The sequence below is a fragment of the Gorilla gorilla genome, chromosome 13 (assembly GCF_029281585.2).
Source record: "Gorilla gorilla gorilla isolate KB3781 chromosome 13, NHGRI_mGorGor1-v2.1_pri, whole genome shotgun sequence".
Lineage (NCBI taxonomy): Eukaryota > Metazoa > Chordata > Mammalia > Primates > Hominidae > Gorilla > Gorilla gorilla.
The window spans coordinates 83892157-83919810 of record NC_073237.2 but is presented as its reverse complement, the minus strand read 5'-3'; the positions used below and the strand labels follow the sequence as shown (position 1 = coordinate 83919810).

Sequence of the window (27654 nt, the reverse complement as noted above, 5' to 3'; positions counted from 1 at the left end):
TCTTAATGAAAGCTTCCACTTCTAAGCTCAGATCCGCGCACTTCCCTCTTGGTTTTACAGCCCGGCTATTGTCTAGTCATTGTTTATGCAAGAACAGCCACGCTGGGCCCCTCACTTTGGAGTGACTTTTCTGTGGTCACTCTATCAGGGCTTAGTAAGACCAGTGTGGACTCTGAACAGCGACAGGGCCAAATATAGTTTTATGATTTTTGTGAATCCTGTAGTTGTCACCCTAACAGCTTTTCTACAAAAAAGACCAGGAAAATTTCCACCAAGTTCTGATTCCTTTTAGAAGGTGTAGGGGTTGAGATTTTGGAACCCATTGCAACTTCCACAAGTGCCTTCAAGCCCACACCGTACTGGCTTTGGGTCCCTGGGATACTTTTGTCCACACTGGAGACCTCAGGCACCCCAAGGTGCCCCAAGTTTGGACGTGGTACCCAGAGGCTGTTACACTATAGTAAAGAGGTGACAAGGAACATGGCACCTGAGTGCATTTCACAGCAACTCTAAGAGACAGGGTCCCATGATTGGCTTTTCCTTCTGACTCCTAGAATTTGCACCTTTTGATTCTCACTATGGACACAGGAGGTAAGCTATGGTCTTGTTTCCTCCCTCCTGCAGGGGAGAGAGCCAGCTACATATAGTGGGCAGTGGCCAGTTTCAACCTGACCAGAGCTCCTGGTACAGAAGCTCCTGGTACAGACTCCAAACTGCCCCCTGAAGAGTCCCCCAGGGCATTTCCCAAGATGGGGCAGTGAGTTGAGTGATCCTTAAGCTCTTGACCTTTGGGTTGCAATGATTCCTGACCGTGGTCCCAACATTTCAGGAGCCTGGGGACCCCACAATCATATGAACAGGTGCCTGTCCTAGGACTTGCATAAAACAAAAGCACTGGCTGGGTATTGTGGCTCATGCCTGTAATCCTCTCACTTTAGGAGGCAGAGGTGGGAGGATGACTTGAGGCCAGAAGTTTGAGACCAGCCTGGGCAACATAGTGAGATCATCTCCTTAAAAAAAAAAAAAAAAAAATTAGCCAGGCACGGTGGTGTGCCCTTGCAGTCCTAGCTACTCAGGAGGTTGAGTTGGAAGGACTGCTGGAGCTCTGGACTTCGAAGCAACAGTGAGCTATGATCATGCCACCGCACCACAGCCTGGGTCACAGAAGCCAAGCCCTCTCTCTCAAAAAAAGTATTAAGACTTGTGCAGTAACTCAAATGTGTCTCCCCAGCATCCTCCCTCACCTTTCTTCTACTAACAGAACCCTAGTCTTGGGGAGAACTGCTTCTCCCCCAACAGCTCATTGGGTGATGAGGCCAATCCTAGTAACTCTGTCTTTTCCAAATCTGCGCTGGGATAGCTATGTGACACAAGCTAATCGAATCAGAGTCCCACTCTGGGATTTTACATATAGATGCTGTAAGAGACAAACCCCTTCTCTCTGGTTTTTAGCTTACCTGCTGCTATAGGAAGCAGTCTTTTGAAGTAGGAGAAAGTGAGGCCAACACTCAGGAAGGAGCTGAGACAAGAAAAGGAGTTTCTGCTCCTTAAGGCGACCACAATTTCCCTTTCAGTCTCATCCTTTGTAGACACAGCTATGTCTAGTTTTAATTTTATTCATCAGGACTTCTTTTCTCATTATGAAAGTTAATCATGTTTATTGTGGACAACTTGCTTGAAACATAAATGAACTACAAATGTAAGAAAGGCACGAAGGTCTTTTTGCTGTAGGTTTTCTCTTCCTCCTGGTGCCATCCCCATCATTTTTGTGTAGAAGTCGCAAAGCTTCCTCTGTTCCTTGTTGCCAAAACTAAGTCAGTTTGGTTTTTTGGTTCACCCGAGAAAAATCTAAGGGGCCTGTTTTATTTACAATGGGAAGAAATGTGAAAATTATCTGAACTCTTTTCACTTTCCCACACCATTCCTAATTTGAGTAATAATCGGCATCTCAATAACCCTGAGACTTGAGGTGTAATGATTTTCTAGGTTTTGGACTGGGTTGTCCTGCTATGTGGGGTGACAACAGTAAAACCACAACAAATAAAAAGAAATCCTTTTGAATTAAAGATAAAAAAAACTAATGCAACGAGCAACAGTTTATTTATAAAAAAAGAAAAAAACAAACAACTTTCTAACGACATTTTATAGATTAAGTAAAAATACCAGTATTAATATATATGTATATACATAGTGCATATATATATATACATATGATATAACATTAACATTACATGCTTCTCAGGACAGAAGAATTAGGACATGTTCCCTCATATCAATTTAAAACTCGATCACAATTTAAAATCATGGAAGAAAACTTGCTTCCTTTATTTTCTGCTTTTAGACTTCAAGTACAGGAAGTTATGAAACCAGGATCTAAATGTGGAAACCATCTGCTATGCACCAATTACAAGGGACTGCCACAAATGATGAGTCAGGGGTCTTCTGAATTCTTACATAGGTCTCTGTAACCCTACAACTGTGTCAACCTTCTACCTGAGATGAGAGGGAATGATGAAGCATGACAGTGTGTAGGTTTCATGTGGACGTTCACATTGACATTGGAACAAAAGCAAACTGAAAAATGTCTTCCTAGAGCAACAACACTGATCATAAAATCACCCTGGAGGAGGATTCCCTTCTCCCCTTTCCTTGCCAAACAAAACAGAGAAACTGTCAGAAAACAATACAAAACAAAACTCAGGGTGAAGCACCTCTGGCGATGATCAGCATACAGCAAGGGACAGAGAGGTAGCGTTTCCTTGGTGACAGCTCCTGGCTGACTCCAATGATTTCAAACACACCCTCTTCTGCAAAAGGCACTCACATATTATCTGTTTATAAATCATACAGTGGGATTCCATACATGGGAGTTTCTCCTACAAATATAAAAGAGATAAGCTGAGGAAATGGTATAACAAAGAAAAGCGTATAAGAAATACACATTTTGGATAAATATGCACTTTTCTTTTTTAAAGGACAATCAATATAGTAGTTAAAAAAAGTCATTGAAAAGTTAGGAATTCCAGCAAAATTATCAGTAAGAAGCAAGGTACTGGAGGATGAGAGATGGAGTCCAAAACACTGAGAGGAGGTACACTAGCTTTTCAAGTGGCCAAAGTGAAAGATTTGTTCTGCTCTTAAACTGCAATGACCATCCACAGACAACAGAATGAGAGGGGGAGGGAGGTAGCGGCAGAGAAACAGGTCAAGCCGGAGGGAGGAGTGGCATCCCCCTGGCTGTGGGTGCAGGAAGAAACACCCTCAGCATCTCCAAAGGGAAGGATGGGCTACATCACCCCCTTGCTTCTGCAGTCCAAACAGACCCTGCCCAAGCCAGAGGCTGCCCTCACCGGGACACAACAGAGCTAATGGAATTGTAAGAGGTGCCGCTGTTGCAGCTCGAGGCATAGGCCTCCTGGCCATTGCCATCCAGGTTGATTTTGAACACAGAGGATGCCTTCAGCAAAAAGTCTGCGGCATCCCGGCGACCCAGCTCCCTCAGTTTGGACATGAGGGTGCCCACTGTGCTCTCAGGGTAGGTGGTCCATTCCCGCAGCAGGGCGTGGAGGGGGCTGGGGAGGAAATCCTTGGGAGCCCCGTTATTGGTGTTGTACTTTGCCACGAGGTCAGGGAGGCCTAAGTTCATGGCGAGAAGGCACCAGTCCTTCCCCAGGGGGTCGGGCGGGTCCAGCAGGCGACTCAGTTTCCTCCGAGTGAGGAGGTTCAGGTCTGATGCATGGATGTCCATGCCGAGGCTGGCCTGTGAGTAGACGTCGTGACACCCGAAGCACATGATGCTGCTGAAGCTTTCCTTGTACCCCCCCATGGTGTTGGTCAGTGAGGTTTCCTTCAGAGTCTGTGCCCGGAAGAAGTCCCGTGGCTGGTAGATCATGACGGGCTCATGGTGCTCCCGCAGCTGCTGGGGGCTCAGGTAATGCTTCACGGTCAGGAGCCCTGGCAGCGTGGTGGCCATGACGTTCTCAATGGTGCTGCACACCGAGTCCAGCAGCAGGCAGCACTTGATCTTCTCCGTCTCCAGGCCGCGGACCTGGACCTCAATGCCCTGGCCGTGGTTGACCAGCAGCACCAGCAGCTCGGCCCCACGGTTGGCCAGCTTGCAGCCATTCACCCACAGGCGGATGTCCGCGTCGCCCTCCGTGCTTTGCTGGTGGATCCACCGGCACAGGTTCACCTGGACCTTGTGAAAGATGCCACACGGGAAGGGGGTGAGGTGTTCCACGGGCACGATGCGCACGCCACCATACACCATCACCTCGTCCTCCTCATCAGCCCAGGAGCGGTGCAGGTTGTCTGTCTTGATCAGGGCTGGGACGTCCACCATGGTCCCGCTGCTCAGGTCCCGGGCGCAGATGTCCATGGCATCGAGGATCTGCAGCAGCTCCTCCACGTCGCTGTCGGGCACCAGGCGCTGGATGTCCTCCACGGTGTAGCGGCCCCGGTAGTGGTGCAGCGCCCGTGGGGTCTCCACGGACAGCAACTTCCCCAGGACGTTTGTGCAGAGCCAGCGGGGGTCCAGGAGCAGCACGTCCTGAACTGTTTCACTTTGCATGATGTTGATCTGCGGGGGGACAACAGAAAGTCACGCTTAGGGACAGAGCCCTGGCCAGGTGCACCAGCCACTTAGAGCACTAAAGGGCCTGATTCCGGCAATAGAGGCTGAGCAGATGCTCTAAGGACTGACCCAAGGCCATTCCACATGGATGCGTCTCAAAAACCAAACACCGAGTGGAGAAAAGCAGCTTGAAAATGTCAGAATAGAGATTCTGAAAAACAACTCCCTTGAAGTCTTCAAAAAGGCCAGCGAAATGAAAGAAGAAAAAAAAAAAGGGAGATGGCAACCGAATGCAATGAGTGATTTTAGACTGGATTCTGAATCCCAAAATAAGTACATAAATAAAAATAGCTTTAAAAGAAATTATTAGGACCAGTGGCAAACCCTTGTATGAGGATGATATATTCAATCATAGTACTGTATTAATGTTATGTTTCTGGAATCATCAATTATATTGGGTTATGTGGGAAAATATCCTTCTCCTTAGGAGATATAGGTTAAATTATTTAGGGAAGAAATGTCATCATGTCTGTAAAATAAATAAGTAAATAAATAGAAAGGAAAGGAATCGAGCAAATGTAGCAAAATGTCAACAACTGATCAGCTTAAATGTAGTAGGCTGGGCACCATGACTCATGCCTGTAATCCCAACACTTTGGGAGGCCGAGGCAGGTGGATCACTTGAGGTCAGGAGTTTGAGACCAGCCTGGCCAACATGGTAAAACCCTGTCTCTTCTAAAAATACATAATTTAGTTGGGCGTGGTGGCTCGTGTCTGTAGGCTGAGGCAGGAGAATCACTTGAACCCAGGAGGCAGAGGCTGCAGTGAGCCGAGATTGTGCCATTGCACTCCAGCCTCAGCAACAGAGTGAGACTCAAAAAAAAAAAAAAAAAAAAAAATTAATTAGTTAAAAAAATAAATAAATGTAGCATATATGAGAGTTCATGGTACTATCCTTGCAACTTCTCCAAAGGCTTGAGAACATTTTCAAAAAAGAGTCAGAACATTCTATTATTATACCATTATGTGAATGTTTAACACACACACACATAGAAAAGGCCTGAAAGGATATGCCGCCATGATAATAGTTGGCCTCCGAGAAGGGGAGAGAGGAATGAGACCAGAGATGATGGCCCAAGGGGACTTTAGCTTTTTGGTTGTGTTTATTTCTTAAAAAAATAAAAAGAAAGGAAAAAAAAGTGACAAAAAACAGAAGGAACTTTCCCTTTATGGAAGAGTTCTGCTTCCTTTCTTGGAGAGTGGCCATCGCCCTGGACTCCCTCACTTGGAGGCCCTGACCCCACCGGTGACCACACAGTAATTTCCTGCCCACAGTCTGGCTTAAACCTGAAAGATGCCCCCTGTCTAAGAGTCTATTCAGAATTGAACCTAGGTTGAAAATTCCTGGAGGGCAGAGCCAACATTGATCTAGTTCCTGATACAGCATTTGCTGGAATACCATTTGCAGTTTGGTCCTAAACACTGCTCATCGCCTCAGGCTCAGGAAAGACGAAACTGTCCCATAGTGGAGGAGAACAGGGAGCTAAGACAGTCAGCTAAACGTAGTGTGGGACCCTGGGCCAGAAAACAGAGTCAGAAGGGCCACTGGGGAGTTCTGAAGATCTGCAAATTAGATATGGAAGGCAGGTCTGCAGGAGGCCTGGGGCCAATCAAAGTCGGGCCACACAATGTAGTTCCTGCTGCTTAATTACCCTCCTTCTTTACATCTTCATTTACTTACTAAACTCTCAAGGGCAAGCAGGGATGTAATGACAAATAAAGGAGACTATATGATATGATCTAGAAAGTTGCTGGTCTACTACTAGAAAGCAAGGGACTCCTGTGCCAAAGGAGTTTAGAATTAGAATTGACACATTTTTTACATCCAGCAGTATCTTGTCATCTAAGATGTGGTCCTTCACCTGTGTTCTTCCTTGGATTCAATCACTTTAAAGTATTCCTGGATAAGTTGGCAGATTCTCTGGCCATTTAACTGGGAGTTTAAAGGCTGATGAAATTACTGCCCGGCGACTCCAGTTTTCAAGGTCACTGGCTTGTGGATTCAGGTCTAGTTTCAAGAAATTTGTATGACTCATACAAACTGGCTATAGGGCCAGACCTGGCACCTGAGATTGGGGAGGTAAGCATCTGGCTTTTAATAATCTCAGAGCTGCTTTTAGTTGCAATATTCAGAACCGCTCTTCTTGGCCCACACTAGTTCATGCAGGCTCCCAATTTCACATGGTGGAGAAACACGAAGGCACTGCCCCCATTCCGGGGACAGGCGTATGATGCCATTAGAACAGGGTTTCCAAACCGCGCCCTGGTGCTCAATGTCACAGAACCAGAGCAAAGCCTCCCATTCTCAATCATTTCTGCTGGGCATTGCTTGCTAGAGTTTTTTAATGTGCATCTTTAATTATAATTACTCTGTGTATCTGTGCACCAGAGTTCTCTGTCTTTGTATCTCCAGACATTGTCTCCACAAGGACACCTCACTGCTTTTTCTCAACTGTTTTCCCACCCAGGAGATCTGTGTGGAGCTGATGACTCCACGCTGATACAAAGAAGCCATCCTGAAGGCTGCCAGGAGTAGCAGATTAAGTTCCTGGTGCCCAGGGGGAGTCCAGGGCAGTGGGCACTGCACTCCCAAACTAACAGACTCTGGAAATAAAAGCAAAACACGACAAGACAAAATGACAGCTCCTAAGGTGAGCCGAGAACTGCAGTTCAGAGCGTCACTTGAGGCTGTGTTTGTCACACGTGTGGAAATGTTGTAGGTAGCTGGACCATTTCCACACTGCTTCCCCAGGCTCACACCACTTCCAAGAGCTGGAATTTGGGACAGGCTGAGTCTCTGGCACCTCTCACGGCCCCCTGCCTGGGCTCCCAGGGGCTCACCTCGCCTGTGCTGTGGAGCTGCTGAGCAATGCGCCTGAGGTCCTCCTCGCTGGCCAGAGGGTTCAGCTGGTCCTGCACGTCGTACACAAACTGCTGCAGCGACATCAGCTGGTTGGGTCCATTGAGCTTCCTCCAGGAAGGCAGCGTGGAGATGATTTTCTCACACAGGTGAGTCATGGGAGGACAGACCTAGAGGGGGCAGAGCCAGACAGGTTAACTCACCTGCAGCCGTGGGTGCTCTGAGCCGAGCCACAGTGGAAAGGGCAACTTTCATTCAGGCGCCTTGCAGGTGATTTGATGAACGAGTGGGTTTTTTTGTTGTTGTTGACGTTTTTTTTCTTTTTTTAGTCTGGGTCTCGCTATTGCCCAGGCTGGTCTCAAACCCTTGGGCTCAAGTAATCCTCTTGTCTCAGTCTCCTGAGTAGCTCCAACTACAAGTACACACCACTGTGTCTGGCTAGTTAGTGTTTTTTGGGTTGAGTACTGGGGCAGTTGTCTTTCAGACTTGCTTTTAAGCCTAATCTATTGCTCAAATATAAAGTTTTATAAAGGCTCTTTAGTTCATGTTAAATAGATTTTGAGTCTTCTAGGAATGTTTTTGGAATTGTGGACTCAGTCACTCAATCGACTAATGTTCACCAACTCCTAATGTTTTACTGCCTCACTTTATCCTCCCTCCCTCCTTTCTTCCCTCGCTCTCTCTCTCGTGACTGTTTCACTCAGGCAATGATCACTTTATGAACAGAGGAAAAGAGAATGAGTATCATCAATATTAGAGTGAGTGTTTACCAGTAAATTAGGCATTCATGGGGACTGTTGTTGAAATATTGTTTCCAATTAGACCCATTCTTGGTATGTAGGCTGAAGTGGATTTTTAACCTTTTAACTTGGTTAATTAGATCAGCATATGTTACAGACTCACGTAATCCACATACCTCTGAATTAGAAACCACACAAGCCACAGGCTACACCGTGCCATTAATTCCGCACTCCCCTCTCAAATTCTTTTATGTCAGCTAAATTCCACTTTGCATTCAAAAACAGAATTCTCAGGGGTGAGTGCAGCTGACGTGGTGGGCTCCACCTGCCTGAGCTCAGGAGTTTAGGGGTTGGGCGGGGGGTGTCTGAGAAGCAGCAGATCATGCCAGAGCCCAGCTCAAAAATCTCCAGGGACACTCCCTCCTGCCTCAGGAATGCAGCCTCAATCCAGACCTGGTGGGGAAGCGCAGGGGCCCTCAGAGACCACTGTTAGTTCCCAGATCACCGCCCCTGGTTTCCGTGACAGATTCCTCCCAGGCCTCACCGGACTACCCCCTATCTTCTGATGATGCCACAGTGGGACCCCAACGAGGATATCTGGTGTGAAGGGCAGGGTTTTCTGGAGACAGGAAAGGGTTTCCCGAGAATTCTGGAAGCATGTCTAGAACCAGAATCTGGTGCGGGAAGCACAGCATTTTCTTATTAGCAAAGCAGTTAAAAAAAAAAAAAATACACCCAGAGGCAGCTTCAAAGGTAAGAGAGGGAGACAGGCATCTGCCTGCATTTTTCGTCAGGCCTCGGCAGCAGGAAGACTCCAGAGTGAATGCCACCACTTCTCCACTGGGACGCTCCCCCTTTTCTTACCAATTCCGGAGAGCTTTTTGAACATTACGGTGTGACCATTTACCTGTCCAAAGCATTGAGAATGCTTTTTCCCAGCCTATTTCACCTTTCAACTTTGTTTACTTAATTTGTTTGTTTGCTAGAAAAAAATTTTAAAAATTTTTACATTTTCAAACAGGTATATTTTCTTTTAAAATTTCTAGGGTTTTAGATCTTGGTTTAACAGGTTTCCTCAGTCCCTAGTTATTTTGAAAATACACTCTCCACAATTTCTATTCAAGATATTTATTGTTTCATGTTTTTACTTAAAAGGTTTAATCCATTTATTTTTGGACTTTGTAAGGTGTAGGAATCCAACTTTATTTCCTTCCAGACAAATAGCCAGTTGTGCCAGGTTCATTTATTAAATAATCTTTACCCCATTAAATTCAAATGACATATTTATTTTCCATTATATTTCTAAAGATATTATGATTTACTTCTATACTCTCTAAGCTTTTCCTCCTATTTAACTGTATTGATTATCAGGGGCTTTATAATAGGTTTAATTAATTTTTCCATGGAAATTTTAAGATAAAAATCCCAATCCCCTCAACCCATTCAGATGCTAACTGAAATTGTATTACATTTATATAACTAGGGAAAAATAAAATAGTCATATCTTGCAACCCAAGAATACAGTCTCATTCCCTTTGTTCATTTATTCTTTTCTGTCTTTCAAAAAAGTTTGTGACTGTTTTTCTACTTTTCTGAATTTTCTAAATATTCCACAATAAGTCACTTTTGAATTTTTTGTTTTTTTTCCCAAAATTGGCCAGGCATGGTGGCTCACACCTGTAATCTCAGCACTTTGGGAGGCTGAGGTGGGAGGAGCACCTGAGCCTAGGAGTTCGAGACCAGCCTGGGCAACATAGTGAGACCCCCGTCTCTACCAAAAATCAAAAAAATTAGCCAGACATGGTGGTGCGTGCCTATAGTCCTAGCTACTTGGGAGGCTGAGGTGGACAGATTGCTTGAGCCCTGGAGTTCAAGGTTACAGTGAGCTATGATCACACCACTGTACTCCAGCCTGGATGACAGTGTGAGATCCTGTCTCTGAAAAAATAAAATAAATAAATAAAATATTTTTAAAGAAACCAATAAATCGGTAAGAATTTCATAAAATTGAAGTGGTCCACCTTGCCCATAATAACCCTTCAGCTCCCATCATCTCCTTGTTTCTCTAGTCTTCCTTTCTTTTCCCAGGGCACTAGGATAAAAACATGTCCAGGCAGACACCTCTTACCAGTTCCTACTATGAAGCAGTTCCCTGAAACCAGAGGCAAACCAGGAAGGAAGTACAAAGGGGTCCAGGCTCTTTCCAGGGTGTGCTTACCGAAACAATCTGGCTTCGTATTTCCTGCAGATGATTTCGAAGTACCTTCATGTCCTTTGACCCAGAAGCCCCAGCATCCAGAACAAACAGCTTATTTGAAATGTGAAGATCATTTCCAAACCTAAGGGAAGAGCAGCAGCCTCCTCAGCAGTAAGTTAATGTCCCCAGGCCTTTTAATGGAGGGGCCAGGCTCCTACTGGCTCAAGAGGCTGGTAGGAGGGAAGGAAAGTACTGGTGTCCTTGCAAAGGCCCCTCCCCATCCCTGCTGGTGGTGGGCTCTGCCTCATCACAGTGGGTGCAGAGACTTGGGGAAATTGGCATATAGTCTGAGTCATAGGAGCGGGACCTTCAGGTTTGCATGAAGCAGCAGGAGCACAGCATGGAAAGATGTCAGCTTCTCCCGAGGCAGGAAAGGTGAGGCCTAATGCTCGCACCTTACAAGTGAGGACAAGAGATACTGTGGAAAGCGGAGGGACTAAGAATAGAGGTGTGAATGCAAAAGCTACATCACTGACCTAAAATATTACTAGAAGCCCCATTTTTATATCTGACAACAGATATAGTATCTCAAGACAATAGATAAGTGTCTCAAGTTGATAACGCAAGATCAGAGATACTAGCATATTATAGAAAGCTGCAGGTTCAAACTTTTTTGATAGACTCTGAGTAAAAACATATATTTTACATGATAATCCTGTACATACCCATATTCATCAGTGAAACAAACGTTTTACAAAATAATACTTGACATCTGATCTAGCCTATCCTGTCCTGTCCTTTCCTGTCCTATCCTATCCCATTCCATTCCATCCCATTTTAAAAAGAATTTGCCACGACTTCCTAAATGAATTTTAAGACTCACTAGTAGGTTGCAACTTACATTGTAAGACATACTGATTAGTGTTTCTGAACACTGAATACTGCGTACTGAAATCTAAACAGCTAAAAGAAGTCACCTCCGGACAGCGTTGCTGGGAGGTAGAAAGAAGGGGGTTGCTTTCATCACGTGCTCTTCATTTGTATTTGATTTACTACGTGGATTCATTGTTTTAATAAAAATGAAAAATAAAGGTTGTGCATCCCTAATCCAGAAATCTGAAATGTTCCAAAATCCAAAAACCTTTTGGGCAAAGACAAGACATGCAAAGGAAATGGTTATTAGAGCATTTCAGATTTAGAATTTTTGAATTAGGATGTTCAACTGCTATGTATACGTAAATATATTAAAATCCAAACAAATAAGAAATCAGAAACACTTCTAAAGCCGATCATTTCCAATAAGGGATACATGACCTGTACAAGAAAAGAGTTGACCAAGAAAGAAAGACCTTTAAAACCTTTCTCTGGTTCATGAGACTTCCTTTGTACTTTTCACACCTCTGCTTCAGTTCTCAGGGAGAGGAGGCTACCCGTGAGCTGGAGACTAAATGGCTGCCCCTCACCTGTTCCTAATCTCTTTCAGCAACGATGTATCTTTGTCATATCCAAACTCGCCTCCAGCCGGTCGAGGAACATTCATGATGTCAGCGTGGGTGGCCACCAGGACAACTTGGAGTGGGTTCTTCAGCTTGCCACCGAAGGCTGGGGGCAGAGAGGGAACTGCTTCAGGGGGTGGGTCCTCCTACCTGGCTGCCTCTCCTGCCCAGGTGAGGGGGGTGTGTTGGCCTCATGCCCAGGCCGACTCTCCAGGTACAAGTGCAACCTGCCACAGAGATGAAGGCCCCATGCCCGCTGTGCACTGTGACTCTAGAAGGCCCCAGCATGGCCAACGACAGGATAAGCCCATCTCCTAGGCCACAAGGAAAATTGCTCAAAGTGGACCAGAATGACTAAAGGCAGTTTCTCAAGTCTCCAAATAGCCCCTACTTACAAGGAGAGGGAAAATTTAACCTCTGACAAAAGGGATGCCACTTACAAGACCAAAGAGAGACGCCTGAGTGCAGCAACACCACAGAGATGGGTCAGAGATAAATGACCTGCAAGTCACACAAACAGCCTCCCACTTCAGGGAGTGTTTAAAACAAAGGAAAAAAAGGAGAAAGAAAGAGGCAAAACTGGCAGTACCCAGAGGGGCCTTAAGCCCAATTCCTTGTTATTATATGCTTTTCCGGAAAGAAAAAAAATTGACTGCTGAGTATTGCATTTCACCAGGGAAGGCTGCTTCTCTTGTTGTGGGCAAAGACCAAAAGAAGTTTATTTCATGTTATCCTCTCCTCTAGGAATAAAGTTAAGATAACACATTCAGTCAACATGCTCCCTTTCTTCATTTCTCTCTCTTTTTTTTTGAGACAGGGTCTCACTGTGTCACCCAGGCTAAGTGCAGTGGCACGACCTTGGCTCACTGCAGCCACAACCTCCCAGGTTCAAGCAATCCTCCTGCCTCAGCCCCTCAAGTAGCTGGGCCTACAGGCACATGCCACCACACCTGGCTAAGTTTTTGTATGTTTTGTAGAGATGAGGTTTTGCCATGTTGGCCAGGCTGGTCTTGAACTCCTGAGCTCAAGGCATCTGCCCACCTTGGCTTCCCACAGTGCTAGGATTACAGGCGTGAACCACCGCACCCGGCCTCTTTCTTTGTTTCTTAGTGGAATTACAGGATGGAGAACTGCTCATTCTGCTGACTAATTCTGTACCCTTTAGGTAAAGGTGCAGTAGCTATCCAAGCAGGGATTCCATTTTGCACCCAACATACAATGACCATGGCTCTCAAGTGTAGAAAAAAAGTGAGAAATGCCTCTCAAAGGATTGTTCAAAGTGGGCCTTTGAGGCAGGAATATGCAATCATGAAACAAAAACAGCCTGCAGAATACCACGAACACTTGAGCCTCAGGAAGCTTCTCAGAGTGGAACTCTCCCAGCAGGAAGGAGAAAGGAAGTTGGCTCAGCTGTTAGCCACAAACGGTGGGATCTGCTCATGGCCTGGTGCAAGGCCAGCAGCAGCAGTGGCAGGAGCAGAGCAGAAGCCTGGAAGGAGGAGGCGATTCCTGGCCAACCACAGGTAGGACATCACTGGCCTACAGGGACTTAGCTCACCTATGGGTTCTTCAACTGGGACAAGGGACTTCAGGAAACTGAGCCAGAAAATCACTTGGTTCAGCTGGATCTCATAGGGCTCTTCTAGACTAAAGACAACAACATGGATTGACGTGGGATCATTTGCAGCAAAATAGTCATAACAGCAGAAATACACAGGATTTCCAGAGAACTCCCACACGCTGAAATCGCCAACTCCTACAGAAAAAGAAAAATGATAACAATCGTGAAACACCACTAACCAAATTTCAATCATAAATTCTCTTAGCGTTCCACGGATTCGAAGTAGGCATAGTGACACTTAAGGCATTCTTCTGTATGTGTATACATCTTGTTATGACTTGGGTATGGTTTGTTCCCCACTAAAACTCATATTGAAATCACTCAGTGAGGTGATGTGGGAGGTGAGGCCTGGTGGGAGGTGTTTGGGTCCTAAGTGCAAATCCCTCCCAAATGGCTTGGTGCTGGTGGGAGTGAGTGAGTGAGTGAGTGAGTGAGTGTGTTCTTGCTCTTGTGAGAGTGGATTAGTTCTCATGGGAATGGATTAGGTCCTGAGAACGTGGATTGATGTAAAGCAGGTTTTTGTCCCTTCCCGTGTGTCCACTTACCCTTTGACCTTCTGTCACATTTAGACCCAGCTCAAAAGCTCTCACCAAAATCAAAGCAGATGCTGGTGCCATGCCCCTTGAACTTCCCAGTCTGCAGAGCCATGAGCTAAATGAACCGCTTTTCTTATCAATTACCCTGTCTCAAGTATTCTGTTATAGCAACACAAAATGAACTAAGACACACATCTACTGACGTGCAGATCGACTTGTGTCACGCTTACATATCTATGGCATGTATATTCATGTCTGTTTTTCTACTTATATCTGCACCTGCTTAACTCTTTCCCTAAGTACCTTCATTATTATGTGTGTGTGTATATATATATCTATATCATGACTACTTCTAATACCCTGGAGGGCTACACACACACAACATGCATGTACACATATATGTGCATGCCTGGGTGCTTACATGGAAATGTGTGTGTGTGTGTCTGTATGCATATATATTTTGTATTACTCCCTCTCAAATATTGGTATATTAAAAAAAAGAGAGAACCACCTGGGGAAAAAACAAAGATCCATCAGGTCATATTACACAGAAGTGTGAACACCACATCCATAATAATAATGACACGGTTGTAGGCTCACATATCCTTAATACAGACACTCCACCTTTACTTGCAGAATTTACTCCTGACAAGGAAGGAGCCGGGGACAAACTGCCCACATTAGGTTTGTGATTCCCAAACTCACAAAGTCCCATAGAGGATTAATTGAGAGAAGGTGGGTGAAAAGATTTTGTGTCCTGAATAAACATATATGAATTTTGGAACATGCCAGGGTGTAGGATATTGAATGTAACAGTGACTATGAAAAGTCACCTGAATTTGGCTCAACAGGGACTGACTTGGCCAGGTGACTGAGGGCCCTGTCCAGCCTGCTCAGAAGAAGCAAGAAGCATGCAGGGGTGTGAGATGCAGAGCTCAGCAGTTCTGCCTGCGCAGGAGGTGCTTGGACCTGGGAGGAAGTGGGGTCCTTCAGGCAGGAAAGTGTCAAGTAGGGGTCAAAGGTTGTATGTAGGGGCAATTGCTTTCCCATACTGGAGCTGTGCAGGCTGCCCATTTCCCCAGAAATATCTGCAGATTAGATTCCACCTGGAGCTCCCAGGACTCCCGGAACCTCCAGTGGACCTGAGATGCCCCCTCTCTACACTGCCACATCCTGCCAGGACTGTGGCCGCCCACCACTGGCCTCTGGGGCGGCCTGGCAGGGCCACTTCCATCACAGGATTTGAAGGCTCCCTTCACCTCGTTTACCCCTCAGTGCTTACTCTGTACCCAAAATCCTGCAGTCAAGATGCACTCTGAGATCTAAAGGGTTTTTCTCAGACTTGTAGTGAAGCAGGAGGGACCACCCTCCAAAGCTGGCTGCTTAGGCCAAGCATGGAAAGTTCTGGCACCCAGAAATTGGCTCTTGGAGTGTGGGGTCCTGAGGTGGGTTGGGGCTGGGGCTGTGAGAGATCAGATGGGAGCAGGGCCTGGGGTCCCAAGACAAGTTTCTCTTCTCTCTGTGCTGCCACAGCCAGCTCTGCTGTGGGGAGCTCAGAGGAAGCCCAACTTTTAAGAGAGCAAAATGCACACAGACCATGAACTCCTGCAATTTTTGCCCCGGTGCAGGGGGACCCTTCACCCATGTGGGCCCTGAGATTAGCTGAGGGAGCTGCCTGGAGACTGCATGATAGTATTGCTCCAGAGAGGGAGCTCAGGTTGGCTCCCACGCACTCTCTGAGTCCTAAGCAGCTACAGTGCGGCACCATTTGTATGTTCCAAACACCCGTAGACTGCATCCTGCTCTGTAGCCCAACGGCCTTGGCATCTCTATATCCCTAGAGCCCCACTGACATCTCTGCCTGCAGCCACCACCTTGGCTGGCAGCTGCCACCAAGGTCTAGGCATAACCCATTGACAGAGACCCCACTGTCCCTAGCAGAGTAGTGGCTGTGCATTTTCATCTGCCCCAAGGACAGAATCCCCTGTCTGCAGCCACTGCTGCTGTGTCCACTGAGTCTAAAGTACGTGCAAATCACACACTCCCCAGCTGGCCATATATGGCTGCTGACACTGAAAGCAGGACCACTCTTCCCAGTAGCACAGCCACAGTGCAGCCACTGCCTCCCTGACTCAAGCATTTTGCCAGAGGCTGGGGATCACATGCACCACCAGGGGACCTGATGACAGGCCTGCTGAGCTTGACTTCACAATCCCCTAAGAGCCTGAGTATGCTGTCTGGGGACCCGGGGATCACCTAGCCCAGTCTACCACCACTGGCACCTGAGCACTCCTCTTAGTGGCCTGAGGTCACGCCTGTCCAACCTACCACTATCATCACAGCTGGCACTCACCTGTATATGCCACCTGCAGGGCTAGGTACTGGCCTGCCTAGCCCATTGCAGCCACTGCCAACATCAGCACAGATTGCTTGGGAGCCAGAGGGCTGTCTCATTATGACTACTGCCATCACTCACACCACGCCTGCTGCCCAGGGAACTGAGAACCTGACTACCCACCTGGCCCACTGCTACTACTACCAGCACTTGAGCAAGCTGCCTGGAGGCCCAAGAATCAACCTACCTGGACCCACTAGTATCAGCACCAGCATATACCACCTTGGGGCCCAAGGACAGGCATGCTCAGCCCACCACTGCCACCACTAGGTTCTGAGGACTGGCCCACGTGGTATCCCCATCTCCAGAAAAACTTTACCACAGCCTCCACTAACAACCATACCCTAAGCCGCTGAGAAAATTACAGACACCACTGGAGCTGTTTACAGCTGAAAAAAAATCGTATGGCCACTATGCTACTGCATGCACCCAGAATCAAAGCCAAAGTGCCCTACTCAACCAACACCATAGACACATCTTCAGGAAAACGCCCTCCCCTATGAAAGCAAGTTCAAAAAGTTCAAAGAAGTGACTATTATACCGGATGCACAGATATCAATGTAAGGACACAAGAAACATGAAAAAGCAAGGAAATATTGCACCTCCGAAAGGGCACAATAACTCTCCAGCAACAGATTCTAATGAAAAATAAACCTATGCAATCTAAAAAAAGTACTCAAAATCATGACATTAAACAAGTTCAGTGAGGTACAAGAGAATCCAGAAAAACAATACAAAGAAATCAGAAAAACAACTCAGAATATTATGAGAAGTTTACCAAAGAATCAAAATAGAAATTCTAGAATTGAAGAACTTCTTGAATAAAACACAAAATTTATTCAAAAGCTGCAACAACAGACTAGATCAACAAGAAAGAATTTCAGAAATTGAAGACAGGTCTTTTGTAATAACCCAATCAGACAACATTAAAAAAATAAAAATAAAAAAATAAACAAAACTCTTGTGACATATGGGACACCATAAAGCAATCAAATATTCAAGTTTTTGGTGTCCCAAAGGTAAAGAGAAACTGAAGGAGATAAAAAATCTATTTATTAAAATAATTGTTAACAACTTTCCAGGTTTGGCAAGAGATTTGGAAATCCAGATGCAGGAAGCTGGAGAGATCTCCAAATAGATACAATCGAAAAAAGGTCCTCTCCATGGCACATTGTAGTCCAATTGTCAAAAGTCAAAGACAAAGGGAAGTCTGAAAACAGAAAAAAAAAAAAAAAAAGTCTAGTCACTTACAAGGGAACGCCCATCAGACTCACAGCAGATTTCTCAGCAGAAATTTTACTGGCCAGGAGAGAATGAAATGCTATATTCAAAGAACTGAAAGAAGGAAATTGTCAGCCAAGGATACTACAGACAGCAAAGTTATGCTTCATAAGTGAAGGAGAAATAAAGTCTTCCCCAAAAACAAGACAAGCTGGGGGAAGTGATCATCACTAGATCAAATCTATAAACAATGCTTAAAGGAGTTCTACACCTGGAAGTGAAAGGACAATTCTTTCATCATGAAAACACACGAAAGCATAAATCCACTGGTAGAGGAAACATGTTAAGGAAGAGAAAGGACTCAAACATTACAACTACAGAAAGCCACCAAACCACAATGATAATGAAGGAGAAAGGAATAAAGAATATACGAAACAACAAAAAATCAATTAATAAAATGACAGGAATAAACCCTCACATATGAATAATAACCTTGAATGTATATGAATTAACTTTTCCACCTAAAAGATACAGACTGGCTGTTTGACTAATAAAACATGGCCCAACTATATGCTGCTGACAAGAAATCCATTTTATCTATAAAGATACATACAGATTGAAAGTAAAGGGATACAAAAAGATATTCCATGAAAATGGAAACCAAAAGTGAGCGAAAGTTGCTGTACTTATATCAGATAAAACAGACTTTAAGTCAAAAAAAAAAATGGTCATTATATAATGCAAAAGGGATCAATTCAGCAAGAAGATATAACAATTCTAAACATATATGTATCCATCACCAGAGCACGCAGATATTTACAGTAAATATTATTAGATCTATAGGAACAGATAGACTTCAATACAACAATATTTGGGGAATTCAACACCCCACTTTCAGCATTAGGCAGATTATACAGACAGAAATTTAACAAAGAAACACTGAATTTAAACTGCCTGTTAGACCAAGTGGACCTAACGGACATTTACAGAACATTTTATCCAACAGCTACAGAATACGCATTTTCTCATCAGCACACAGAACATTCTCCAGGATAGAACATGTATCAGGACACACGAAAAGTCTCAACAAATGTAAAAAAAATTGAAATCATATCAAGTATCTCCTCAAACCACAGTGCAGTAAAACTAGAAATTGATAACAAGAGGAACTTTGGAAACTGTACAAATACATGGAAAGTAAACAACATGCTCCTGAATGACCACAGGGTCAAGAAAGAAATTAGGGGAGAAATTTAAAAAAATTCTTGAAACAAATGAAAATCAAAGCACAAGACCAAAACCTACAGCCAAAGCAATGCTAAGAAGGAAGTTTATAACAATAAACACCTACGTCAAAAAATCAGAAACGTTTCAAATAAACAATCGAATGATGCACCTCAAAGAACTAGAGAAGCAAAAACAAGCCAAACCACAATTTAGCAGGAGAAAAGAAATAATAAAGGTCAGAGAAGAACTAAACAAAACAGATACTAAAAAAATACAAAGAACTGATGAAATGAAAAATTGTTCTTTTATAATATAAACAAAATTGCTAAACCATTTGCTAGACTGACCTAGAAAAAAAGAGAGAAGACCCAAAAGAACAAAATGAGAAATGAAAAGTAAGGTATTACAACTGATGCCACAAAAATACCAAAGATCATCAGAGGTTATTATGAACAACTATACGCTAACTGGAAAATCTAGAGGAAATGGATAAATTCCTAGACAGAAAATTTACAAAGATTGAATCAGAAAGAAATAGAAAACTAGAGCAGACCAATAATGAGTAATGAGATTGAACTGGTATTAAAAAGCCTCCCCAAAAAGAGAAGTCCAGGTTTGGATGTCAGAAGAACTAATGATTCTCCTCAATCTATTCCAAAAAAACTGAAGAGGCGGGAGTTCTCCTTAATTTATTCCATGAAACCAGCATTGCTATGATAACAAAACCAGAAAAGAATGTAAAAACAACAACAACAACAACATCATCATCATTATAGGCCAAGATCCCTGATAAACACAGATGCAAAAATCCTCACAATATACTAGTAAACCAAATCCAACAGCACACAAAAAAGATGATACACCACAATCAGTGATGCAAGGATGAGTCGACATAATACACCACATCAACAGAAAGAACAAAAGCCATATCATAATCTCAACAGATGCTGAAAAAGCATTTGACAAAATTCAACATCCCTTCATGATAAAAGCTGTCAACAAACTAGGTATAGAAGGAACATATCTCAACATAATAAAAGCCATACATGACGAACCCATACCTCAACATAATAAAGGCCATACATGATGAACCCATAGCTGACATCATACTGAATAGAGAAAAGCTGAATGCTTTTCCTTTAAGATCTGAAATAAGACAAGAATGCCCCCTACATCACTCCTATCCAACACAGTACTGGAATTCTTAGCCAGAACAATCAGGCAAAGGGAAAGAAATAAAAAGCATATAAACTAGAAAAGAGAAACTCAAATTGTCCCTCTTTGCAAGTGATATGGTCTTATAACTAAAGAAACCTAAAGACTACACCAAAAAACTCTTAGATCTGAGAAATAAATTCATATTAAATAGGTAAAGTTGCAGGATACAAAATCAACCTACAAAAATCAGTAGCCTTTCTATACATCAGAAATGAACTAGCTGAGAAAGAAATCAAGAGGGCATTTCCATTTACAATAGCTGCAATAAAAATAAAATACCCAGGAATAAATTTAATCAAAGAGGTGAAAGACCCCGACAAGGAAAAGCACAAAACACAGATGAAAGACACTGAGAAGACACAAACAAATGCAAATACATGCTGTGGTCATAGATTGGAAGAATCAACACTGTGAAAATGCTCATACTACTCAAGGCAATCTACAGATTCAATGCAATCCCTATCAAAATACCAATGTCATTTTTCACAGAAATAGAAAAGACAATCGGAAAATTTGTATGGAAACAAAATAGTGGCCAAATAGCCAATCCAATCCTGAGTGTAAAGAACAAAGCTAGAGGCATCTCACTACTTGACTTCAAAATACACTGCAAGGCTATAGTAACCAAAACAGCATGGTATTGATATAAAAACAGACACATAGACCAATGGAACAGAATAGAAAACTCAGAAATAAATCCAGGTATTCATAGCCAAATAACTTTTGACAGAGGCAATAAGAACACATACTGGGGAAAAGAACACCCTTGTAAATAAACGCTGCTGGGAAAACGGAATATCCATATGCAGAAGAATGAAACTGGACCCCTGTCTCTCACCATATTCAAAAATCAACTCAAGATGGATTAAAGACTTAAATGTATACCCTAAATTATAAAACCAGTAGAAGAAGACAGGCTTCAGGACATTGGTCCTACAAAGATATTGTGGATAAAACCTCAAAAAGCACAGGTAATAAAAACAAAAATAGACAACTTAGAGTGTATTAAACTAAACAGTTTTTGCACAGCAAAGGAAACAATTAACAGAGTGAAGAGACAATTTGTAGAATGGGAGATATTTTGCAAACTATTTATGTGACAAGGGATTAATATCCAGAATATACAAGGAACTCAAACAGCTGAACGGTAAAATAACAAACAATCCCATCAAAAAGTGGGCAAAGGTCTACAGTAACCAAAACAGCATGGTACTGGTACAAAAATAGACACATAGACCAGTGGCACAGAACAGATAACCCAGAAATAAAGCTGCACACCTACAGCCACCCAATCTGCGACAAAGTTGACAAAAATAAGTAATGGAGAAAGGACTCCCTATTCAATCAGTGGCGCTGGGATAGCTGGTAAGCCACATGCAGAAGAATGAAACTGGATTCCCACCTTTCACCATATAAAAAAATAATTCAAGATGAATTAAAACTGTAAATGTAAAACCTCAAACTATAAGAATCCTAGAAGAAAATCTAGGAAACACCATTTTGGATACTGACCTTGGGGAAGAATTTATAACTAAGTCCTCAAAAACAATTGCCAACAAAAACAAAAATTGACAGGTAGGACCTAATTAAAGAGCTTCTGAACAGTAAAAGAAATTATCAACAGAGTAAACAGATAACCTACAGAATGGGAGGAAATATTCACAAACTATGCATCCAAAAAGGCATAATCTAAGATCCAGAATCTATAAGGAACTTAAAGAGTTCAACAAGCAAAAACCAAATAACCCCATTAAAAAGTGGGCAAAGGACACGAACAGACACTTCTCAAAGGAAGACATACAAGTAGCCAACAGACATATGAAAAAAAGCTCAACATCACTAATCATCAGAGAAATGCAAATCAAAATCACAATGAGATACCATTTCACACCAATCAGAATGGCTATTACTAAAAAGACAAAAAAACAAGAGATGCTGGTGAGGGCATGAAGAAAAGAGAACACCTATACATTGTGGGAATGTAAATAAGTTCAGCCACTGTGGAAAGAAGTTCGGAGATTTCTCAAAGAACTTAAAACTACTGTTTGACCCAGCAATCCCATTTCTGGGTATATATCTGAAAGGAAACAAATTGTTCCACCAAAAAGACACATGCACTAGTATGTTCATTGCAGCACTATTCACAACAGCAACAACATGGAGTCAACCTAGGCGCCCATCAATGGCAGACTGGATAAAGACAATATGATACACATACATCATGAAATACTATGAAGCCATAAAAAAGAAGAAAATCATGTCCTTTGCAGCAACATGAATGGAGCTGGAGGCTATTATCCTAAGTGAATTAACACAGGAACAGAAAACCAAATATGGCATGTTCTCACTTATAAGGGGGAACTAAACATTTGGTACTCATGGATGTAAAGATGGCAACAATAGTAACTGGGGCCTACTAGAGGGGGTGGGAAGGAGGGATCATTTATACCCTAAACCTCAGCATCATGCAATATGACCAGGTAACAAATCTGCACAGGAACCCCTGAATCTAAAATACAAGTTGAAAAAGAAAGGAAAACAAAAATGAGCAAGAACCTGAATAGAAATTTCTCAAAAGAAGACATACAAATGGCCAACAGGTAAATGAGAAAAATGTTCAATATCACTAATCATCCAAGAAATGCAAATCGAAACCACAGTGAGACACCCTCTTACACCAATCAGAATGGCTATTATTAAAAAGACAAAAAAAAAAATAGCAGAAGCTGGCAATGATGCAGAGAAAAGAGAATTCTTATATACTGTTGGTAGAAATATAAATTAGTACAGTTATTATGGAAAATAGCATGGAGATTTCTCAAAAAGACTAAAAATTGAGCTAACATATGATCTAGTAATTCCACTACTGTGCATTTTTCCAAAGGAAAGGAAATCAGTATATCAAAGGGATACATGCACGCCCATGTTTACTTCAGCACTATTCACAATAGCAAAGATACGGAATTGACCTAAGTGTCCATCAAGGAACAAATGAATAAAGAAAACGTGGTATACACATAACAGAACACTATTTATACACAGACATAAAACAGAATGAAATCACGTCATTTGCAGCAACATGGATAGAACTGGAGGTCATTATGTTAAGTCAAATAACCCAGGCACAGAAAGATAAATACTGCATGTTCTCATTCACATGTGGGAGCTAAAAAAGTTGATTTTATGGAGGTAGAGAGTAGAATGATAGATACCAGAGACTGGGAAGGCTGTGTGTGTGTGTGGAGGGGGGAATGAAGATAGGTTGGTTAATGGGTACAAACATGCAGTTAGATAGAAGAAATACATTCCAATGTTCAATAGCAGAATAGGGTGACTATAGTTAACAATGCGTTGTATTTTTCAAAATAGCTAGAAGAGAGGACTTGAAATGTTCCCAACACATAGAAATGATAAAAACTCAAAGTGATGGACACCTCACATAATGTGACTTGATCATTACATACACATTCTATACATGCAACGAAATATCACACGTACCCCATAAATATGTACAAATATTATTACTCAACAGTCATTTATCAAGCACCTACTGTATGCCAAGTGCTTTACTAGGCGCTGACAATACCCCAGTGTTTAATTTCACTGTTTAGGGATGGTAGCCAGCCATGCTTCAGTCCTGGCTCACTCTGAATATCAGTCTGTGTTGGATTTCCTTCTGGAAGTGACAGATATAGCTCAGGACAAGCTCCCTTTAGAGATGACTTACAGCCCTGTTGAAGGGAAACCTGAGGTCCTTCCCTTGGGGCAGGCAGGGCATACCATTCAAATAAGCGTTCTGGATGTCGATGGCCTTGGTGGACTGGTCATCGGCCGAGCAGTGCGGGTGGTGGGTCGGGGCCACAAACACCTCCAGCATCCCTTTGGTAAGACCCGGCTCGAACATCATGCTGCGGCTCCTCACGCTCACGTTCTCGCAGCCTGGGTACAGGTTGTTGATGCTCACTGAGACTGCAGGACGGAAAGGATCACATGAGTACTCGATGGGGGCAGCGTGTGCCTGTCTCCCTCCCAGGCTGGCCCTGAGGTTTCCTTTTCTGGAGCACGCCTCTGTCCCCACCCCAACTCTGGCTTCAGGCTGAGTGTGTCTGCCCTCACACGTGCAGGGCAGCAGTGTTCCCAGCAAGGCTGTGGGCTTTTCCGCTTGCTCTAACCCCCCACAACCTTTTCTGCCCCGCCCTGTTGCCCGGGTGGCTAGTCCTAGGGATTGTGTCTCTAGGCTGGCTTGCCATGTGATTTCTGCCTAGGGTCAGCCAAGGGGAGGCTGTGGAGAGGGTGGGAGGACAGAGGTCGGGTTTCTTCCCTTCTCACTTCCTGCTACTTCTCTGATACTCGCAGTCTCTGTCTTCCTCCAGCTCCCACTGAGCGACTTCTCTCTCTTGCACATGAGATTATTATTGCAGGTTAAATGGAAAATGATTTCAGACAGTAGCAGGCCATAGCATTAAATAATGCTGAATCACACACTGTGAAAGCTACTCCTTTTTGAAATTCCCTTGAAGGCCTTTCAGTTGTTCTTGCAGCAAGTCTCCACTTGAGGCCTTCCGATTTTAGCATTTCCTCAACACCTGCTCATCTTCCCTTTTAATGAAGAGGGTGTGGGCATCGGCGTTTAGCTGGATTTTATTCACATTGGTTGCTGTTCACTGCATTTATTTTTACTTATGGCACTGACACTGGGTTCCCATTTATGATAGGGATATTAACTTTCATTTTCAAATCAATGTATTTTAGTACATTTAAAAAAGTGAGTCAGTTTAAAGGAAACATTATGTAAACAATGGTGAACTTGTGGGTGTTGTACGGGAGCTGAATAACACTGTCTGGGTCCCCTGCGTTTGGGCATAGAGCCTGTGCTTCCTCACTGTCTCAGTTACTCACTGGCCTGCCCTGCTCCCCGTCTCTCCCACCAGGCTTGTGCAGGCAGAAGCTGCCTTTCTGGTCAGGGCTGTGACCCAGGGCCCACAGAGGGTGCTCTGTAAGAACTTGGTGAACGAATTGTATCGGAGAAGGGATTCATTGATCTTAACTGCAGTACCATTGGTTTACCATTAATACAATAGACATTGCGAGGCACTAAAGAAGTGACCATTTCACCTGGATATCTGACTTTAAAACAGGCGATCCAAACACCAAGGTAATCCCTTACTTAAAGACCAAAGAGTTAAGACTTTGGACATGGATAATGGGGGTATCCAACGGAGGGGATGAGGAGAAGAAAAGTGGATCCTAAGGGCAGGATTAGGTACAGGGAAAGGAGAAAGGGCACTAGGAGGGCAAGATTTATTCTGAAAAACACCAACACATATTCTATTTCTGTAGGAAAGTTGGCAGATAGGAATGTAAATAGAAAACAAAAGCAAAATGATGTAAGTCTTGATGTCAACATAGCTGCCATTTTAGTGTATTTCTCTGCATATTGTTAATCCCAGTCTGACAAAAGCTGCGGGGTCGCCTAAGAATGGGTCTGTCCATTTCCCTGTGACCTGGAATCTGTGTCTGGGTGCCTGCCTGTCAGGAACAAGCCTTCTTTTAGTGGCATGTGGCCGTGTGCTTAATGAGGAGAGCAGACGTTGGTAAATGGCAGTCATTCCTGCTCCTCGGTGACAGTTTTCGTTGGGAGGATAAAAGGTTAGGACAGGCTTTGTACAAGGTGTTATGAAAACAATAATTTCATGGGGTAGCACTGAAATCCCGGGAAACCATTTTTGTTAACTACTGCCCCCTGGTGGTGTAACCTGACGGCTCCCAGGAGACCCACTTTACCTGGTCACCGGGAATTCCTCCCGCAGGCTCCTCTCCGCGGGAACAGGAATGGCTTCTTCAAATACTCTTCCTGGACATTCATGCCTCCTATGACCTTGGATGTTTTCCTTCCCACAGCTCAACAGCCACAACCCTCAGTGTCCCCACAGCTGAGTGATGTGTGCAACAGAAAACTTCGAGGGGACCCCGTCCGGTCTCCTGGCTGGGAGCTCAGCCTTGGCCTCCAGCGTTCTCAAGAGAACGGCAGTGGAAAAGGGCCAAAATTCTAAAAGCAAACTTCTTGCTGTCTGATGATATAAATGTTGCCATGTAGGCATCTCTCCCATTGAAGGGAAAAGGGCCTGACAATTCTAGGAGAGGTCACTGGTGTCCAGAGCCCTGGCCTGAAAGAGACCCCAGCACGGCCTGCCAGGCACGAGCAGTGCCCTCTGGCAGGTGACAGTGTTGCTGCTTCAGGAACCAGGCCCAGTCCCTGGAGGCATGCTCAGGGGCGGCAGTTCCTCGGGTGTCTAACAAAGCCACGCTGCTCCGTTGGACTCCAGCACACATACCCTCTGCCAGAGTCCAATCTCCCCAGGCCGCCCTCGTGGTGCCCTGTGCTTGTGCCCTGCTCTGCATTTCCCGGGCACTGTCTGATGCTGATGTACAAGCTGTGAGGGCAGCAAGTGCCTGGTGACCCGCCCAGTCCAGGGATGGGGGCATCTTGTCTGTCTCATCCACCTCCAAGTCCAGCTGCCGAGCTATGCCTCCTGCCCAGGGATCCCTCAGCCACCAGGCTTCAGGGGCAACCACCAGCGCACACTTCCTCCACCAGGGGCAGGCGGCACTGACTGTGGGGGCCCAGGGACCAGGACAGCCGCCTCCTCCCCAGACCCCACGGCTGGGCTGAAAGCAGCTGGCGTGCCTGCACCTTAGGGCTCTCATGCAGAGGGGCTTCTGTCCCCGCGCCAGGACCCCCTCCCTGATCCCTGGCTAAAGATGCTGTCCCCATGGTGGGGCGTGCAGAAAAAGGGTCACCCAGAGCCACCCTTCACCAGGAACCTGCTGCAAAGACCAGACACAGATACTGAGGAGAAGCAAGGCCATGGATACCTCACCTCTGAGGCCAAGGGCAGAGCCACAGGTGACTCCCAGGACTCCACAATGGGGGCTCCTGGGCAACATCTGCACACCCACTTAGGCCTTGCAAACTTTCCAGATCATGACCTCATGACCTCTCTCTCTCTCTCATATCCCACCCTCCTAACCACAGAGGTTCAGGCTGCAGTGCCCTTAACCACAGCAGGAGCGTGCTGCCTCCCTCTAAGGGAGCAACTGAACCCCACTTAAATCCTCAACTAGAGCAGAAATCACACTGGAGGCCAGGTGCGGTGGCTCACGCCTGTAATCCCAGCACTTTGGGAGGCCAAGGCAGGTGGATCACAAGGTCAGGAGTCTGAGACCAGCCTGGCCAATATGGTGAAACCCCGTCTCTACTAAAAATACAAAAGTTAGCCTGGTGTGGTGGCATGCACCTGTAGTCCCAGCCACCTGGGAAGCTGAGGCAGGAGAATCACTTGAACCCAGGAGGCGGAGGTTGCAGTGAGCCGAGATCACACCACTGCACTCCAGCCTGGGCAACAGAGCGAGACTCCATCTCAAATAAAATAAAATAAAATAAAATAAAATAAATTTTTTTCTTTAATAATAAATTAATCTTAACCTTCTGTCACATTTTTTCCATTAT

The 27654-nt window shown here is 44.4% G+C and overlaps 1 protein-coding gene across 7 annotated transcripts in view; it reads right to left on the bottom strand.

Annotated features, from left to right (window-relative positions):
* Positions 1-2081: 2081 nt before the first annotated feature.
* The window catches only part of DAPK1 (death associated protein kinase 1), a 208435-nt gene continuing 182862 nt past the window's right edge, over positions 2082-27654 (bottom strand). For 4 of the 7 annotated variants that reach the window (XM_055351500.2, XM_055351499.2, XM_055351502.2 and 1 more), the window contains exons 21-26: positions 23925-24113; positions 13485-13682; positions 11894-12032; positions 10452-10572; positions 7475-7663; positions 2082-4579 (exon numbers count right to left, since the gene is read on the bottom strand). In XM_055351500.2, coding sequence (XP_055207475.2) covers positions 3347-4579; positions 7475-7663; positions 10452-10572; positions 11894-12032; positions 13485-13682; positions 23925-24113 — 2069 coding nt within the window. In that variant the 3' untranslated portion in view covers positions 2082-3346. Of the gene's footprint in view, positions 4580-7474; positions 7664-10451; positions 10573-11893; positions 12033-13484; positions 13683-17295; positions 17689-23924; positions 24114-27654 lie in introns of those variants that run through there. The other 3 variants (XM_055351504.2, XM_055351503.2, XM_063696527.1) reach the window with 1 other exon arrangement.